Source organism: Micromys minutus (assembly GCF_963924665.1).
Source record: "Micromys minutus genome assembly, chromosome: 21".
In the NCBI taxonomy this organism is placed as follows: Eukaryota; Metazoa; Chordata; class Mammalia; order Rodentia; family Muridae; genus Micromys; species Micromys minutus.
Window position 1 is genome coordinate 38,219,089 of NC_137956.1, and position 16,298 is coordinate 38,235,386.

General features: G+C 52.5%; 1 protein-coding gene across 3 annotated transcripts in view; it reads left to right on the forward strand.

Moving 5' to 3' along the window:
- Positions 1–472: 472 nt before the first annotated feature.
- The window catches only part of CACNA2D2 (calcium voltage-gated channel auxiliary subunit alpha2delta 2), a gene marked incomplete at its 5' end in the record, with an annotated part of 126,317 nt that continues 110,491 nt past the window's right edge, over positions 473–16,298 (forward strand). For all 3 annotated transcript variants that reach the window (XM_080934001.1, XM_080934002.1, XM_080934003.1), the window contains one exon: positions 473–687. In XM_080934001.1, coding sequence (XP_080790127.1) covers positions 473–687 — 215 coding nt within the window. The remainder of the gene's footprint in view (positions 688–16,298) is intronic.

The following is a 16,298-nucleotide window of genomic DNA, read 5'->3' on the forward strand; positions in this document are numbered from 1 at the left end:
CACTGGGCGCTGGGACCACGGCTGGGGCGCAGGACTCGCGAGCTTGGATTCGGATCGGTTGCGCGAGCCAGTAGGGCAGGCTCCGGGGGTGAACGGGGACGAGGGGCGCGCGGGCACAGGCAGGCGCGTGGCCGCGGCGGGGGCGCGCGGAGGCGGGCCGGCCAAGGAGAGGGAGGGAGGGAGGGAGCGACAGGGGAGGGCGGCGCCGGCAGGTTGGCGGCGGCCGCTATTTGAGCGCAGGTCCCGGGCCAGGCGCTCAAAGCGCTTGGAGCCAGCGCGGCGGGGAGATCGTTGCGCGCAGCCCGCAGAGGCGCTGCGGCCAGTGCAGCCCCGGAGGCCCCGCGCGGAGAAGGAGGTGGAGAAGAGGCCGGCTTGCCGCCCGCAGCCCGCCGCCCGCGCCCCCCCCCACCTCCATCCCGCCGCCGTCGCCGTCCCCCCTCCCTCCCCGCGGCGCCGCATCTTGAATGGAAACATGGCGGTGCCGGCTCGGACCTGCGGCGCTTCTTGGCCCGGCCCGGTGCGGACTGCTCGCCCCTGGCCGGGTCGCGGCCCCCGGCCCTGCCCTGACCCCCGGGGCCCAGCGTCCGGGCCCGCACGCCCGCTCTTGCTATTGCTGCCGCCTCTGCTGCTTTTACCGCTGCTCACCGCCCCCGGCGCCTCTGCCTACAGCTTCCCCCAGCAGCACACGTAAGTGGCCTCGGCCGGCCGCGGGACCCCGCGGAGCCCCCGCGCTCCCTTGTGCCCCTCGGCCCGCGTCAGCCCCTCCACGTCGGGTGTCGGGGCGGGGGCTCTGTTTCCCATGGCATGCTGCAAGTGAGGGTGGAGGCTACAAACCCCCGTGGGCTGGCAGCCAGGGTCCCGGAGCTTCTGGCTGCGTCGCGAAACTTCCTTGCGGTGCCCCTGCTTCCCATAGACCGCCCCCACCCCACCCCCCGCAACGGGACAGAGCAAAACATCTTCAAGCTTAGGGATGGGGCGGGGGTCGAGTCCGACAGCTGATACTCCTGCCACTATCCGGTGATAGAGGAACCTGGGGTTCGCCGAGAGAATGGCCAGCGACCCCTGCCCGGTAGATTTGGAGCCACATATCTGCCCTGTGTTTTATCCCTGGTGGGAACCTGGCGCTTTAGAGTCAGACGTAGGGTTACATCCACACCTGTCTTCTTGGGCCTTTTCCTTTGGGGGGGGGTTGATGCTGGATGCAGAGGGTGCCAGCACCTTCTTGCTTTGGTCAATGTCACCTGTTATTGGTCGCCCACCTGAAGGTACATCTCTGGAGAGCTCAATAAGGAGGTGAAGGTGCTGGGGTTGGGTCAGAAGGTGAATGATGGGGAGGACCCCTGCCTGCCCCTGATGCTGGCACTGTCGCTCCCGCTACAAACTGGGTAATAGCATTTCCAGGTTCTGCCAGCTTTTGCTAGTGGTTACGGCCAGTCTGAGCCTCCTCACCTTCCCCAAGAGCTGGCAAAGTCGGGCAGATGTGTCTGGATAAGGAGTGGGTATTCTGCTTGTGGCCTTTAGGACAACATCTGTTTCTTGACACTATGCCTTCGCCATATGCCAGTGTCCAGACACCCTTTGGGGCATGGCAACCACCGTGCTTCTGTTTTCTGTCCTCGGCTTTGAGGAGCCACCTGTCCCCAGACTCCTTCACGAATGTCCTGGCCTAGGTTTGGGCACAAGAGGAAAGGGTCTGGCCCCAGAAAAGAGCTTGACTAGTCTGCGTCATAAGAGCAGTTCTGCCTTTGGGTAGGAGACCCCAATTCTGCCACAGAGCCTGCCTACTTCAGCTGGTAGGTTCTCCCAGAGGAGGAAAAAACAAACTCGGATGATGCTCGGCTCGGAGACTGTCTCTCTGTCCTCTTCCTTATCACCGCTCTCCTCACACAGCCCGGCCGAGATCAGGAGGGTGATCAGTTGGCAAATTACAGGTGCCTCACGGACGTGTCCTCTGTCAGCTGTCTGGATTTTTCAGGAGTGGATGGGGGAGTGCAGTGAAGTTCAAGGGTTGGTGGGTTGTGGTATTGTCTTTCATTTGCTGCGGTGGGACTGGATGGATCGAAACTACAGTGTTTAAAAAGAGCAAAAGCATGTTTTTTATTGTTCTTTTTTTTTTTTTCCAAGCCAAGCCATTTTTCCCCCCTTTCTTAGCCATTTCCCAGCTCCTCCATCGAAGGTTTAAGTAGTCATCTCTTTCTGCCTCTTCTGACCTCTCTCTCCTTCCCTGTCCGTGCACTGCTTCACACAGCCGCTGTGTCGGTGTAAGACCCTGTCCACGGTGTACACCTGTCCCTCTGTTCTCAGCCAGAAGATGTTAAGGAGGGTGTGACTGCAGCCGCACATTTCCAGCTGGACACTCTCCTCTTGTTGATGTAGTTGGAGTTAATTCAAGGGTTTGGGACATGTCTTGCAAACCATAATTAGGGGATGAGAGAGGGGCTGCGGCTCTTGGGAGAGGTGACGAATGTGTGACATCCAGGAGGATTTGCCATGACAGGCAGTGCCCTTCAGCTGCCCTGGTCCCTTGGATGCTGATATCTATTGATCCTTGGAGGGAGGAAGGGGACTCTTGTAGACCCCTCCCCGAGACTGCGCTGGTTCTGAGTTAGGGCTTTTGTTAAACTGACATAAAAGGCTGGGGCTGCTGCTGGGCCAGAGGGCTCTATGGGCTGCTCAGGCGTGGGTGGCAGCCCTTAACCTTTTCTCAGGTCAGAGTGGCCAGGCTAGGAGGACACTGATACAGGTGGCTTTTCAAGATGAAAAGTGGGATTATCAGCCTCATGGTCTGGGGTAACAGGCCTTCTGGGGCGGGGAGGGCCCTCAACGATCAAGAATACCCTCCTGAGTGTGTCGCCCGTGGGAAGGGGCTCAGCTTCTCAAACTGCTCGGCTTCAATCAAATGCAGGTTCAGGATCTGGTGTCTGTTATCCCTGTGATCGCTCTGGCAGCGTGGCTGTCTGCCATCGGGTGAAATGAACCAAGCCATCAGATTGCAAAGGGCAGAGGAGTTACCACTGGAGGGAGGACGGGGACTTTGGTTTTAGGAAGAGGGGCCTGCCTCACCCTACCTGGATCTGCATCGGGGTTTCAGATATACGTGTCGTGAATGGGTGTGCATGTTCTCACGTCTTGGACGATGGAGTCCTAGCACAGTGCACACTCCTTCTACCTGCTTCATTCTCTTCCCGTTCACACCCACCCCAGTGGTCAGGCCTGCCAGTGCTGCTGGCTGAGAGGCAGTTCTTACTGCTAATGGACCTGATGTATTCTGCCTTCTTTGTTGCCCCACACTCCAGCTTTGCCTCCCTCCCCAACTCCGGCTTTAGTCTTTCCTTCTCTCACCACTCTGTACCTGACCTGGCCTGCTTCTTTTTGTCCTTTCTGTTGGGTCCCTGTACCCAGTCCTGAGCTATCTCTGGGTTCTCTGTCCCCCTGCTCAGTAGAGCAATGGTTAAGTACTGAATAGAATACCCCCCCACTCCGGGCCTGGCTGCACCTCTTAACCTAGCTCTGCTCTAGTGATGGGGTAGGTTTGGTGCCTCCCTTTCTCTGTCATGGTTGGGAAGCAGTAAGGGGTCCCCGAGAGGCTTGCGCCCCCAACAAATGAGTGTCTGTCAGAGTACATAAGTACGTCTCTTCTGGGTGGGCAAATGAGGAGCGGCGCCGTGACAGGACATGCATCAGTCTAGCTATGGTTAATGGTGGGTGACGTGTGTCTGTCTGTGCCTCCGAGTAAGTCTCCGTCTCTCTGTGGCTCTCCCTGTTGGTGGGAGGCAATATTACATGTGTGGGTCCCCCCCATCTTTCCAACAACCTGCCGCAGCTTTTTCAGGAGGGAGGGGTGAGGCCTCCAGGTCTGCTGCTGCTATCAATAGAATGCACCACTGCCAGGTGCCTGCACCCCTCCTGGGGTTGAGAATTTGGGGGAGACCTTTGGTCATTCTGCCCTCCACACCTTACTTCTATCTGGCTACTCCTCCTGGCTGGAAATGTGGGGCTAACCTCCTGAAAAGGGAAGAAGCCCACTTTAAAATGGGTACCTTCATCGTCTGAGGAATCTTCTTCCGGATTCCTCACCACACACGTCTCTGGGGAGACACTGACTCCAAAGTAAAACAGGTACCACAAGTTGATCAAGTAAGCCCTTCAGCAGTAAGCGGCTCCTTCTCCACTCTGCTTGATGTTACCAGCTCTCAGCGCCTCAAATGCATCCAACGGACCCTGTCAGCCCTAGAGCTAGGCCTCTCTTTTGAGATGACCTTGCCTTGATTTTCCCTATTGAAATAATACAATCCTAAGAGGCTAGCGGGGAGAGTCAGTGGGGGAAGGGCAGCCTCTAGTGGACAGCCACAACTCTCTTGGGCAGCAAGGCAGTGACTGCATCAAGTTCATAAGCCCAGGCTGTGGGACTTCAGCTGCCTGTCATTCAGAGTACCCCCGCCCCCGCTAACTTTTAAAATTAATTAATTAATTGAGACAAGGTCTCACCATGTAGACCTTTGAGTACTGGAATTTAAGTTGTGGGCCACCATGCCTGATTCTGACTTCCTTCCTGTCTCTAATCGCCACCACCCTTGGCCCATGTCCAGCTATCATTGATGACTGGTGGTGGAGGATGTTCTGGGGCTCCTGGGGGTTCCCCTCACTGAGCCTAAGATGGGTTGCTCACCTGTATTACCAGCTTGTCCTCAGAATCCCCAGACTGGGATACTGAGACACAAAGAGAAAAGGACCTGCCCAAAGTCCACATTTCCTAAAAGGACTGAGGGAGGATGTTCTGTCGGGATGGGAACCCAGGAGGTGGGGAGAGCAGCTAAAGACCCAAGTGTTTGAGGAGGAAAATGGAAAGGATGAGGATGTGGGGGTTGGGTGAACCCTCCCCCCTTCCCTTCCTCCACCCTCCACTACATCATGTGTCTGTGACCTTGCCTGCTTTGTCCATCTTTCTCCTCTGGGTCTTCTGCAAGCCTGAGGCCATCTTTGGCCCAGGTTACCCTACCAGCTCTACTGTACATGCCGGCCTCCTTGTGTGCATGCTGGCCATCAGAGAATGGTCCTGGAGCCCAGATTGTCCTTGTCTTAATATTTTAATTGTGGCAAAGCCTGCTGAGCAGGGTGCTGAGCCGCAGTACGTGTGTGTGTGTGTGTGTGTGTGTGTGTGTGTGTGTGTTGACTCCATTTCCAGATTCTATTATGATTCTAGAAAGAAAGGTTGGGGGGGGGCTGGTAAGGCCTGGTTTTAAATGCATATGTGAAGTTGGTGCCTCTCCGCTATTTTGCTAGACCCACAAGTCTTCAGAAGACTCCAGCCTTCTAGGTGCTTGAGAGTGTGCTGTCTGCACACAACAGGTGGGATTGGGGTAGAAGGCCCTAGGTTCTTAAGAGCCCATTGATATTTAGAGGTTACCTGCAGCTTTAGGGGTCAAAGCAGGCAGGCCAGGGCCCTGCAGAGTAGCATTGTGTATGAGATGAAAATCGTCTTTTTCTGGGAAAGGTCCTTTCTTGCAGACTTCAACCCATTCCAAAATGGCCTGGGAACCCTTGATCTGTGTCTTTTGGTGATTGGGCCACTGGTGCCTAAGGTCCCCAAGGCAATAGTGCTGGTTTTCCCGTCACAGATGCAGGCCTGCAACTTGCTGAGGAGATTCCCTTCATGACAGGTTTGTTTTCCCTGGTGCCCACTATCTAAACAAGAAGCTACAGAATCAATATTCGTATCCCCGGAGGGAAGTGTATGTGTGGTTTGTACTTTTTTTCCTTCTTTTTAATTTTTTTAACCTTCCCTTTTTTTCTCTCGCTCTCTCTCTTGTTCTTTGCAACCTCAAGAACCGCATTAATGTCATGAAGGACCTCGGGGGTGGGGAGGGTGTCAGTACAGGTGACCACTGAGACTGAAATGCCCACAAGTGCTTCTGAAAGCCCTATAGAAGGTTTCTTGGGACTTCCTTAAGGAATCGGGAGTTCTGTTCTTTGGATACACACAGCTTGAACCTGACCTTATGCAGACAAATCCTGTCCTGCCCCGTGAGACTCATCAGTTCGTGTGGTTGCCCCCCTTCCATTCTGTCCCCTATCCTGATCCTGCTGTTCCCTGTGGCCCCACAGACACCCTTATCTATCTGGTCTGGTCTGATTTTCTTTGTCCCCAGCTACTGTTGGTGGTGGTGACTGAGCCTGGTGGCTTACTAAGAGACCTTGCTTAGCTGTGGAGGGGTTGGGGGAGGGGACTCTTTTACTTTGGTTGGATTGCAGCTGTCAAGAGCAAACCCAGCAAACTCAGCCCTGCCTTCTCAGCAGAGGCAGCTTCCCTGGTGACCTTGGGCAGAGGCCCTTCCCTCCTGGGCCTCAGTTTTCTTTCTTCTCAGATCTCTGACATTCCAGCACTCTAAGAAAACAAGTATGGGGTTCTGTCTTCTGTCTCCCCTCCACACTCCATTCTAACAGGAATGAAGTGTGACCCACCCCAAGCTGGTCTGCTCTTTGTGTGTGCATGAGGTTGTCTGGGCCTGGTACCTTGGGTGCCTTGAAGTCTCTTTGCTTCTGACTGACCCACTTTGGGCTCAGATTAGCCTAATTGTTTAGCAGAGAGAGAAGAGAGGAAATCTTTCCTGTTGGTCATTAACCATCTCTCCCAACCTTAAAAGTGATGCTCACCAGACAAAGGGAACAGGAAAGGAGATATCCCCACCCCAGTCTCCCTTCTACTTGCTTAGATCCTGGGCCCTTTGTTTCTACTAGGTTACTCCTTCCAGATAGATGGCCAGTTCTTTCTGAGCAATGCCCTCTCGGTATGCCCCTGAGAGTGTCCCTTCCAGTAGTTTATGACCTTGGGTACTTACTAGGTTTCTCTGGGTTTTGAGGTCTCTGTGCTACCTCCTAGAGTAGAGATGGCACAGATCATAAGGGACAGACCTATTTACCTGGATCTAGGAGGGTACTCAAGTACAGCTGTGCCTGCCCTGGAGTCAGATCCTATAAGGACCTGGACCCAGTATTGGTTTCTGGGGCTTTCCTGTTGTACATCGAGGGCCCTTACCTTGTCCTGAGTACATATGTAAGCTTGTAGGTGGGATTGTCTACATCTGTGTGTTCATGTATGCCTTTGCAAATGTATTAAATACACATCATTCTTGTTTACATGTCTACTTGTGTGCCTGTGAGTAGGTGTGTGCTTAGGTGTATCTGTGCTTAGGCTAGCATGGTATATGCATGTGTGTGGGTGTATATATGCATACTTGTTTGTATGTATACACAGGTGCAGGTATGTGTATACAGGCACATATGAACTCAAATGTGGCCAGTGCTTATGCCTCTATGTGTGTGCATAGTGCAGGCACATGACAGTTTATCTCTGCAGCCAGAATGTGCTTGCAATGCCCACCTTCTGTACCTGCTTTTGATGTGAATGCCAGAACCTGGTGGGCGAATGCTGGCAGTGAGAAACAAAGCCTCCTGCTTGTGAAGACCCATGTTTTGCAAACTTTTATGTCAGGAACAGCCTGAGTTAAAGCTGAGCTAGAAAGTTTGATCATCTACCAACTGGCAGGATGACAGTCTGCAAAGAAAACACACAGAGGCTATGTCCTTGTAATTCAAATTTCTGCAAGCTGAATGGTATTCAGATTCACTGGAGGACTCGGAACTCAGAGGAGCTCTGTGTGGCCTTTGAGAAGTGAAGTGTCTTTGCAAGTAGCCCTTGTATGGAGAAAGTCTGTAGGGGTCACATGGAGAAGGGCAGGGGTCTAGCAATTTGAATGACCTTTTGCTGTGTGACCTTAGGCTGGTGGGTTTCCCTCTCTGCAAACTTCTCATTTGTACACCGAAAGGCAAGGAACATCTGTAGCAGGTTTAAGGTCCCTGCCCAGTGCAGTCAGCAGTCACATTCAGAATCTAAGGTTGACCCTGTGTGCTCTATTCAAGGTGTCTCTGGTGAGATTCAAGGATGAATTTTTTTTTTTATGTGCTGAGTCTTTGTGAAACTGGATGTCCTGGTACCCTACATCAGGGCACTGACCTTTGGGGGCTATCCAGGTCCTGGCCCAATGACCCTGATGTCTGGAAGGCCTTAAGTTTAACTTATTAGTGTCCTCAAAGTCAGTATGTTAGGAGGTAGGCTGGCCCAAGGTTCTGTACAATTTAAGAAGGGGTTTCTGTAAGGAAGGGTAGAGCTGCCTACAACTGGCCCAGGAGCCTTTAGGGCAAGAGGTGTTTCTGAAGGGGCAAGGAACCCGGGCAAAACCAGCTGGCCACTATAGACCTTGTGTGCATCCTGGACTTAGGAGGGTCGCAGCCACCAAAGCTGCAGGGGAGTCAGATGCCACGGTCTCATATGCAGGGAAACTGAGGCCCAAGGAGAGGGAAGAGAGCCTTCAGACACACGTGTATGTTGTGGGCTGAGGCTCGGTGCATAGAGCTTGAAGAATGATCCTGCATGTGCCCATCTGCATATGGGGACATGCAATCATTTGTCTTCAGTAGCCATATCTGTGGCCTGGGGTGAGGGAGCAGTTGGAACCAAGCAGTTCTTGGGCTCACTTCAGTAGAGGGCCTGTGTGGTGTGATGCTCCAATTCCTAATTTGGATTGGGGGAGGCGGGGGAGGCAGGACTTGCCGCCAATATCCCTGTGCTGTTTCAGGGTCACCTAAGCCTTCTGGGTCTCCTTGGGAAGGCCATCTTTGCCCCTAGGCAGGAGGGTGGGCACTGAGAAACAGGCGTGTGCCACAGACAGGTAGAAGCCCCTGCTCTGCCTCCAGTTTCCAGCCTGACATGGCATTTGAGTCTTGATAACTTCCTTCCGTAGCCGCGTTCTCCCGCTGGCGCTGCCTGAAATGCTGCATTTGAAGCCTTAAAGGTCAGGCTCGGTGCTGCCATTAGCTCCAGCAAACAAACAACCAGGCGCCCCACTCTGGCCCTGCCCCCAACTTCAGTTATTAAAAATGTGAAGGAGCCGGCAGAGTCTTCACGGGGGTCCTTTCCCTGTCCTCTCTGGGTGGGCTCCCCTTCTTTCCTGGGACCCCTCTTCTTCATGCTGCTGTGTCCCCTTGTGAAGGTTAGCAGTTAGCAGTGACCTACACTCCAGAAGTCAGCTGCCACTAGCCCTGGGAATGTCTGTTCTCCTTCTGGGTAGAGCCACTTTTAGGTCTTACTAGGCTTCCTGACTCCTTGACTCCTGGCCTTCACCCAGACTTCTCCACTTAAGAGGTCTCTGTAACCACGGCAGTTGGTCTTCTTGATGTCAGTGCTGGGGTAAGGACCCTTCCGGCTCCCTGGTGTGTGTCTCCTATAATCCTGCACCAGTAGTGTGCCTGTAGCGGGCGATTTTACGGGATCCGTGGAAGAGGAGGGATTGTGATGACTGTCACCACCTTGGACAGTGAGTCTGAGGAACGTATTTGGTGGTGGAAACAAGGCTACTTCTGTGTTCACCTTGGCAACCCCTAGATGAGGTTTTCTCCTGCGGCTTAGGCCTTCCCTCCACTGACAAAGTTGCTAAGTATGGGCTGTCAATGAGAACCGAATCCTCCCCTTGTGCTCCGCTTGGCTGGCCTTAGTTGGCTATGGCTGGCTATCTTCGGTCAACTTCCCTAATGGCAACAAGATGGCTGCCACAGCTCCGGGCATCATATCAGACCCAGACTTTATGTATAGAACAGGAGATATTTCCACTTGGGTTTCTCTTAAAAGAGGAGACCTTGCCTAGGAGCCCACAGCCTACTTTCTCTTACACCTCATTGGCTAGCACTGGGTCACATGTCCATCTTAAACCAATCACTGGCGATGGAGAAGGCACGCCATGATTGGTTCAGGCTAATCAGGATTTACCCTTGTGCTGAGGATGGGGTCACCTTGGAGCTGGCGTAGGAGAGTCTGCAGACAGACTTTGCTTCTGTTAACAAGGAGTCTGGCTTAATGGAAGACGGGAAGGCAGTGACTGCCACGGGGTTAAGCAAGAGGTTCAGGGAGGTGCTCAGAAGCAGGTGAAGGGGAGAAAAGACAAGAAAAGAAGGAGATGTAGTCAAGAAAGCAAGAAAATGGTTATTTCATCCACAACATCAGTTTCTGAGAGCTGGGCCCTAGTAGTGTGTTTCATACATACTGCCCAATGAGGCCAGTTCACATACACCCTGTTTCACACACAAGAGAAAGGGATTCTCGGCAAGGCTGGGGTGCTGTTGTCTCACAGATAGCAAGTGGTGGGTCGGGGTTCCCACTCTGCACTCAGAACCCGAGCACTCAGACACTCCAGGCAGCCACTGGCCGCAGGACCTTTGGGTTGTGTCATCATTTCATGGCCGTCTGAAAGGACTGACCCTTTCTGATGACGGCCCGAGAAGGTTCATCATGGGGGGCTTTGGCTTTCTCTCTGGGCCTGTAGTAGCCCCGGAGATGGAGGCTTCTCAGAGATTCAAGGACCCAGTAAGGCAACCCTGCCTTTGCCTGTGGTATAGCCATGGATCAGTCGTATTTGGTGTGTCAGTTTGTCCACTTTAACTCCTGTAAGGTATAGATGAAGAAACCGAGCCCTACCAAGAGACGATGCTTGAACCTTCCAGCATTCAAGGCATAGCCTAGACTTCAGCCCATCAAGGTGCTGTGCTGTACCAGTGGACATTGGCCAGTCGTGGCCTGGAGGAGGTCATTCAGGCCATTCTAGGCAGCAGGAAGCTGCTGGGTATTGTGCCACTGGCAGAGGGGCATATCCTGCCACTGTAGAGCCAAGCAGCTGGCCTGCCTAAATGAGCTGCCATAAGTATCCCATGAGCATGACCATGGGGAAGACCCAGACTTCACTGGATACTGTCTATGAGACATCTTCCTCATTTAAGAGGAAGAGCCGCTGCAGGATGGGCTGTACCTGTGCCTATTGTGGGACTGTATTTGTGCCTTGGGCACTGGGAAAAGCCTGGGGTATCATTGATTGGCTCTCCCATTGAATAATACACACTCTGACAGCTGTGTTCTGGTGACCTGATGCTCACTTTCCCGTTTCTCTCTAGGGTCTTCATTGTCCTTGGCTTCTTTCTAGCTCCTGGGTTTGGGTGCTCTTCAGGTTATTGCTTCCCACCTGTCATATGGCAATAAGGCCCTCCAGACTTGCTTGGGGTCCAGAAAGAGAAGGACCTGACCTCTGTTTGGCAAAGCCGTGAGTCCTTCTGTCCACTATAGGCCTCCTGTGATCCACACCTATTTCTGACACCTGCTGGAAGTAGGTGGCACTTTGTCCTTGTGGAGTAGAGGGAAGGCTCACTCCTAAATCCTCACTCTAGTCCCTCTGCTTCAAGTTTCATCAGGCAGGCAGGGAGACTTGCAGGGTGTGAGGCAGAACACCCAGTTACTTAAACCAGACCCTGATCAGGCCCAGAAACCCCAAGGACTTGTGTAGGAGCATCTCAGGAATGCACTCTACCCCCTTTCTCCGGGACTGGACCACTTTAGTTTCAGCCTTGCCCAGCTGACTGTGGCATTCTGTGCAAGCCTCCTGGCTTCTTCCTCCAAGCCGCAGGGGCATCCTCATTTCCAGGCCCTTCCAAAGCAATAATCCTGCAGCAGGTGAAGACACTCTTCATCTACATGTCTGTCATCTGTATCCTTCCCTGTAAGCTGATGTTCAGGGTGCCTACAGTCCAGGAGTCGGCTTCTGGGCGACACAGAGATAGTCCAGGGGTAACACAGGAAAGAGTCTCTGCCCACTAGGGTACCAGATACCACCTTCCACCTACTATAAAGATGGGGACAGTTAAGAAGGACTTCAGAGGGTCCAACCAGCCCCAAGCAAGCCCACCTGTGGTCCAGCTAATGTCTTCTTGTTTCTTAATGCCTGGCAAGGAATCATTGTCCTCTGAGACCCCCCACATCTTCCTATGAGGGTCATGACAGTCTAGGATACTTCAGGATCCCCTTCTTCCCATTTGTGACCCTCAAGGTTGTATGCCCAGGGTCACTGCCTTCAACTGCTCTATCCTGCCTCTCAAGTGCTCAAGAAATGTTCGAAAAGCAAGTAGCCCATGATCTGCATGGGGGTTCATGGGCAAACTAGTCACATCTATAGAAACCAGAGTGGGTTTATTCATGGTTTGGGTGGGATGGGGGCTCCTGTAGGCCTGGTTTGGCTGCTGGTAATACAATTTGTGCCCCACACCTCTGTCTTTCAGTGATGTTGTTGCAGTGACTGCTCAGAAGGTGAAAAGGGACTATAGCATTTAATGTGGGGGCAGGGCATTAGCACATTCCTCTTTTGTTTATTTAGAGGCAAGGTAGCCCAGCCTGGCTGCAGGCTTCAGATTCACATGAATGACCTTGAACTTTGGATTCTCCTGGAATTACAGGCATGCACCAGAACACCAGGCTTCAGTGGTGCCGGGGACTGAACACAGGGCCTCATGCATGGTACACAAATGCCCTGGCAACTGAGCTACATTCCCAAACCAGAACAAGTATTTTTTCTTAAGCCCTTCAGGTTAGCCGAGGTTAGCCTAGAGGAGAAATAGGAAAGTAAATGCCCTTTCTGCTTGACAAGGATGGGGGTGGGGGGTGGACTGGCTCCAGAGAGTCTCTCCCTGGCCAAAGTAAGAGAACATGCTGTTCCCGAATCTCTCCATATTTCCCAGGGGGTGGGGTGTCCTGGCCTACTGAGAAGGCCACCCCACTACCTTCCTTCTGATCCTTTACAGTAATGCTTGCCCAAGTCCCATCTTCCCAGATGGACACCTCATGGACTGCCTGTCTTTCTAGATCCACCTCCTAACTGCTTTCCCTACTTAAGCCCTTCACTGTGAGCTAACTGGGTCCCTGCTCTCTGGAGCTCACAGTCTCTGGGGAAGATGAACAGTGAAGAAGACCTGTGAGTGTAGCTGAACAAGGGGTATCCCTGAATGGCCAGTGCATCATGGAATGTCCAGGGAATGTAGAGACATCATATTCCAGGCCTATTGTATACCTGGCCATTCCAACGGTCCTGGACCTTCATCAGCTGAGGTTGCGGAGGCTCCGGAAAATCACATGGGGGCAGGCAGAACGTGAGAGCAGAGTCTGAGAGAGGTATAGTTTGCGCATGGCTCCAGCGCCAGGTGCAGAAGCCCCTGGCAGGCTGATCTACTTCTCTTCCCTTGCTGCTGCCCCTTTTGGGCAGTTCCTAGAAGCCGGAGCATATGACTAGGGCCAGCCGGCCTCCTGCCCCACAGTCCCGGTTTCTTAGCACAGAGCTTCTGGGAAGTGGGTGGCAGGGAACAATCCCAGAGGCCATTAAATGGAGTGATTTACATGGTTCCTGAGCTAGTGCCGGGAGAAATATATTTCACAGGTGATTTCCAGACTGGTGGCGTACGGATGAGGCCATTACTCTAAAATGAAGAAGGGTGGAGACTCCGCGTGCCCATCTGGAGGGACCTGTAGCTTTGATTTTTGTTTCTTTTGGTGTATATACCTACTATGTGCTAGAAAATCTGAAGTGTGGGGCAAGGGCTGGGTTGGAAAGGAGCTAAGGAATCACAAAGTCAGCCTCTTATGTTATGAAGTTCCAATTATTCAGTTCCTAGATATACCATCTTTAAAGGGGGATTGGATTTTTTTTTTTTTTTGTCTAGTTGTTTTACCCTGTTTGCAACAGCTGAAGGTTTTTTGTTTTTGTTCTTAAGAGTTATTTATTTTATGTGAGTACACTGCAGCTTTTTTTCAGACAGACCAGAAGAGGGCATTTGATCCCATTAGAGATGGTTGAGAGCCACCATGTGGTTGCTGGGAATTGAACTCAGGACCTTTGGAAGAGCAGCCAGCGATCTTGACTGCTGAGCCATCTCTCCAGCCCCAACAGCTGAGGTTTTAATGACACGTAGCTTCTCTCTGCCTAGCTACCACCCTTGAGGTGCTGTGGGAAGTGGAGCCACTGGGTGGTCCATGAAGCCTCTTCTTGATATACCTCTGGATCCCTAGAAGTGTACAGAGGGGATTCTCCCAGAGTACCAGAAAGTAAGAGAAAAAAAACCAACCCAGAAAATGCTAAGGGCCGTGTGGCCCTTTCTGACAATAAGAGGGCCAGCAGGGTAAAGATAATATTCTCGCTTTAGGCTTGGAGTGTAGCTCAGTTGGTAGATCACTTGTCTAGTATCTACAAGGTCCTGAGTTCAAGTCCCAGCACCATGCAAACTGGGTTTTGAGGCACAGGCTTGTAACCCTGGCACTCTGGATGTAGAGACAGGAGGCTCTAAGTTTCAAGGTCATCCTCAAGTAGGTATGACATTTGAACCCAGCCTCTACCGCCTGGACTGAGCCTCAGTACCTACAGCCCCCACCTCAGGAATAAGATTACTAGTTATAGAGTATGCGCTACAATGTTGAAATGCCAACTGGGTCAACAGTGGGGGCCAGTTGTGATGGGCACAGGTTCGTGTTCTATGGAGTGACTGAAAGAAGAAACGGAGTCCACTCCTGAGACATGGTGTCCTTACTTGCCACCCCGTTCTTTCCCCCCCTCCCCCCAGACTCAGAGGACTCAGCTTCATGGCATAGAGTGTACTGAATGTTTTTGGAGAGAGGTTCTGGCTCAGCTATTACCTGTCTACGTTGGGTACCAGAAACTGAGTAGGATCCTGTTCATGATTTCTGAGTTTACTGCCCTCTCCTTATGTCCATTTTCCTAAGACCTCATCACTGGGAGCCTGCAACCCTTAGCAACCAGCATGTACTTGAAGGCTGGACTTCCTAGACTTCCATGTGGGAGCAGCCTGCTTTGGTGTTATGAATGACAAGTGGGTACCGATAGAACATCACTTTGCCAAGCTCACTCCCAGCTCTGGAAGGTCATGCCCTATGTGTGTACTACCCTCCAGCTCAGTGGAACTATCCTAACCTGACCCAGACTAAGGTCAGACTCTTAAGCAATCACCTTGTCCCCCAGGGCTTTCAGGGCTGCTCTTCCCTCCGCTCAGAAGGGCCCACCCCATCATGATCAGAAGTCTTCCTTCCTTGCTTGAATTCCAAGCTCCCAAGGGCAGGCCTGCATGGCTAACCCAGAGTCCCCTCCCTTATGCCCGTAGCAGGCCCTCGCTAACCATCCTGATGCGTGGATTAATGGCGAATGAAGCGTGAAACTGCAAGTTAGGATTTCTCAGAAGGATGGAGACACCTGTGAAGTGTTTTTCTAGCTTTGAGTTCTGCCAGTTCGCTGCTTGCCTGTCCTTGAGTCAATCGGGAGGGACAGTACTGGTTCACCAAGCAAAGTGATTCCTCTCTGCCTGGGTCACCCCTCTAGGGATGCCAGAGGGGGAGGGACTCGTGTGAAGCCCCTTCCTCCTGTGCATCATCGACGCAGGTCTCAGAGGAAGACACACTGAGCTCCCAAGTCGCTGACTAGCCAGTGGTACACAGCAAGGCAAGTGTGTACTCATGCGGCTGGCCACTTGGCTCACTTAGGGAAGTCAGTCTATAAGGAAACAAATCCAGAGGAAGTGGGTCTTTTGCTCTTACCTGTATCAGGATCCTACTGTGGATTTGGAAGGTCTGTAGGGTAAGCTCTACCCTGCAGAGACAACACTCCATGACCCCATACTTCTGCTGGGATATGAGGAATGGCTTCTTCATTATGCTCGACTTTGGCTTATCCTGAGGAGACAAAAGTCTCTGCTGTAGGGATGGACAGGGTAATCAAGCAAGGACAGCCTTTAACTGACCCCTCCCCCCCACTTCCCTCATTTTGGCTATTAGAATCCACCCGGAAGGTAGAGAGGTCTGTAGTCTCAGGACTCTAAGGCCAGACTTTACCAGATTCAAATCTGGTTGTACTGACTGGCTGTACACTCTTGGGTGAGTTGGCCCACCTCTCCAGGCCTCAGACTCTATGTCTGTGAAGTGGGCATGAGTTGTTTTGCATCTGGCTGTTTATCTTGGTACCAATTACAGAGAATACCTAGCACACAGTGGGTGCTATACACCCTTGTTTCCTGGATGTCTGGGTGTTTGCTGAGGGCGAAGCCTCTCTCCCACTGCAAAGGGGAGGGGCTCAGACCTGGTATCAGTTAGGGAAGACATCTGTTGCCCCCACATGCTTCCACAAGACTTCTTTGCTAAGCTCTAAATTATGCTCCACAAGAAGAATGGTTATAGACTCAGTAGTCTCTGTCTCAGGTGAGGCTTAGTAAAATGTGGTAAGGACTGTGGATTTGTAGAGTGGCGCTGTGTGTGTGTGTGTATGTGTGTGTGTGTGTGTGTGAAATCCAGGAGGGCTTTCTGGCAGAGGTGACTGGGCCAGATAGAGGAGCCACAAAGCTAGAGAACAGAGTTCTCCTTGATAGGTTGGCCTCTG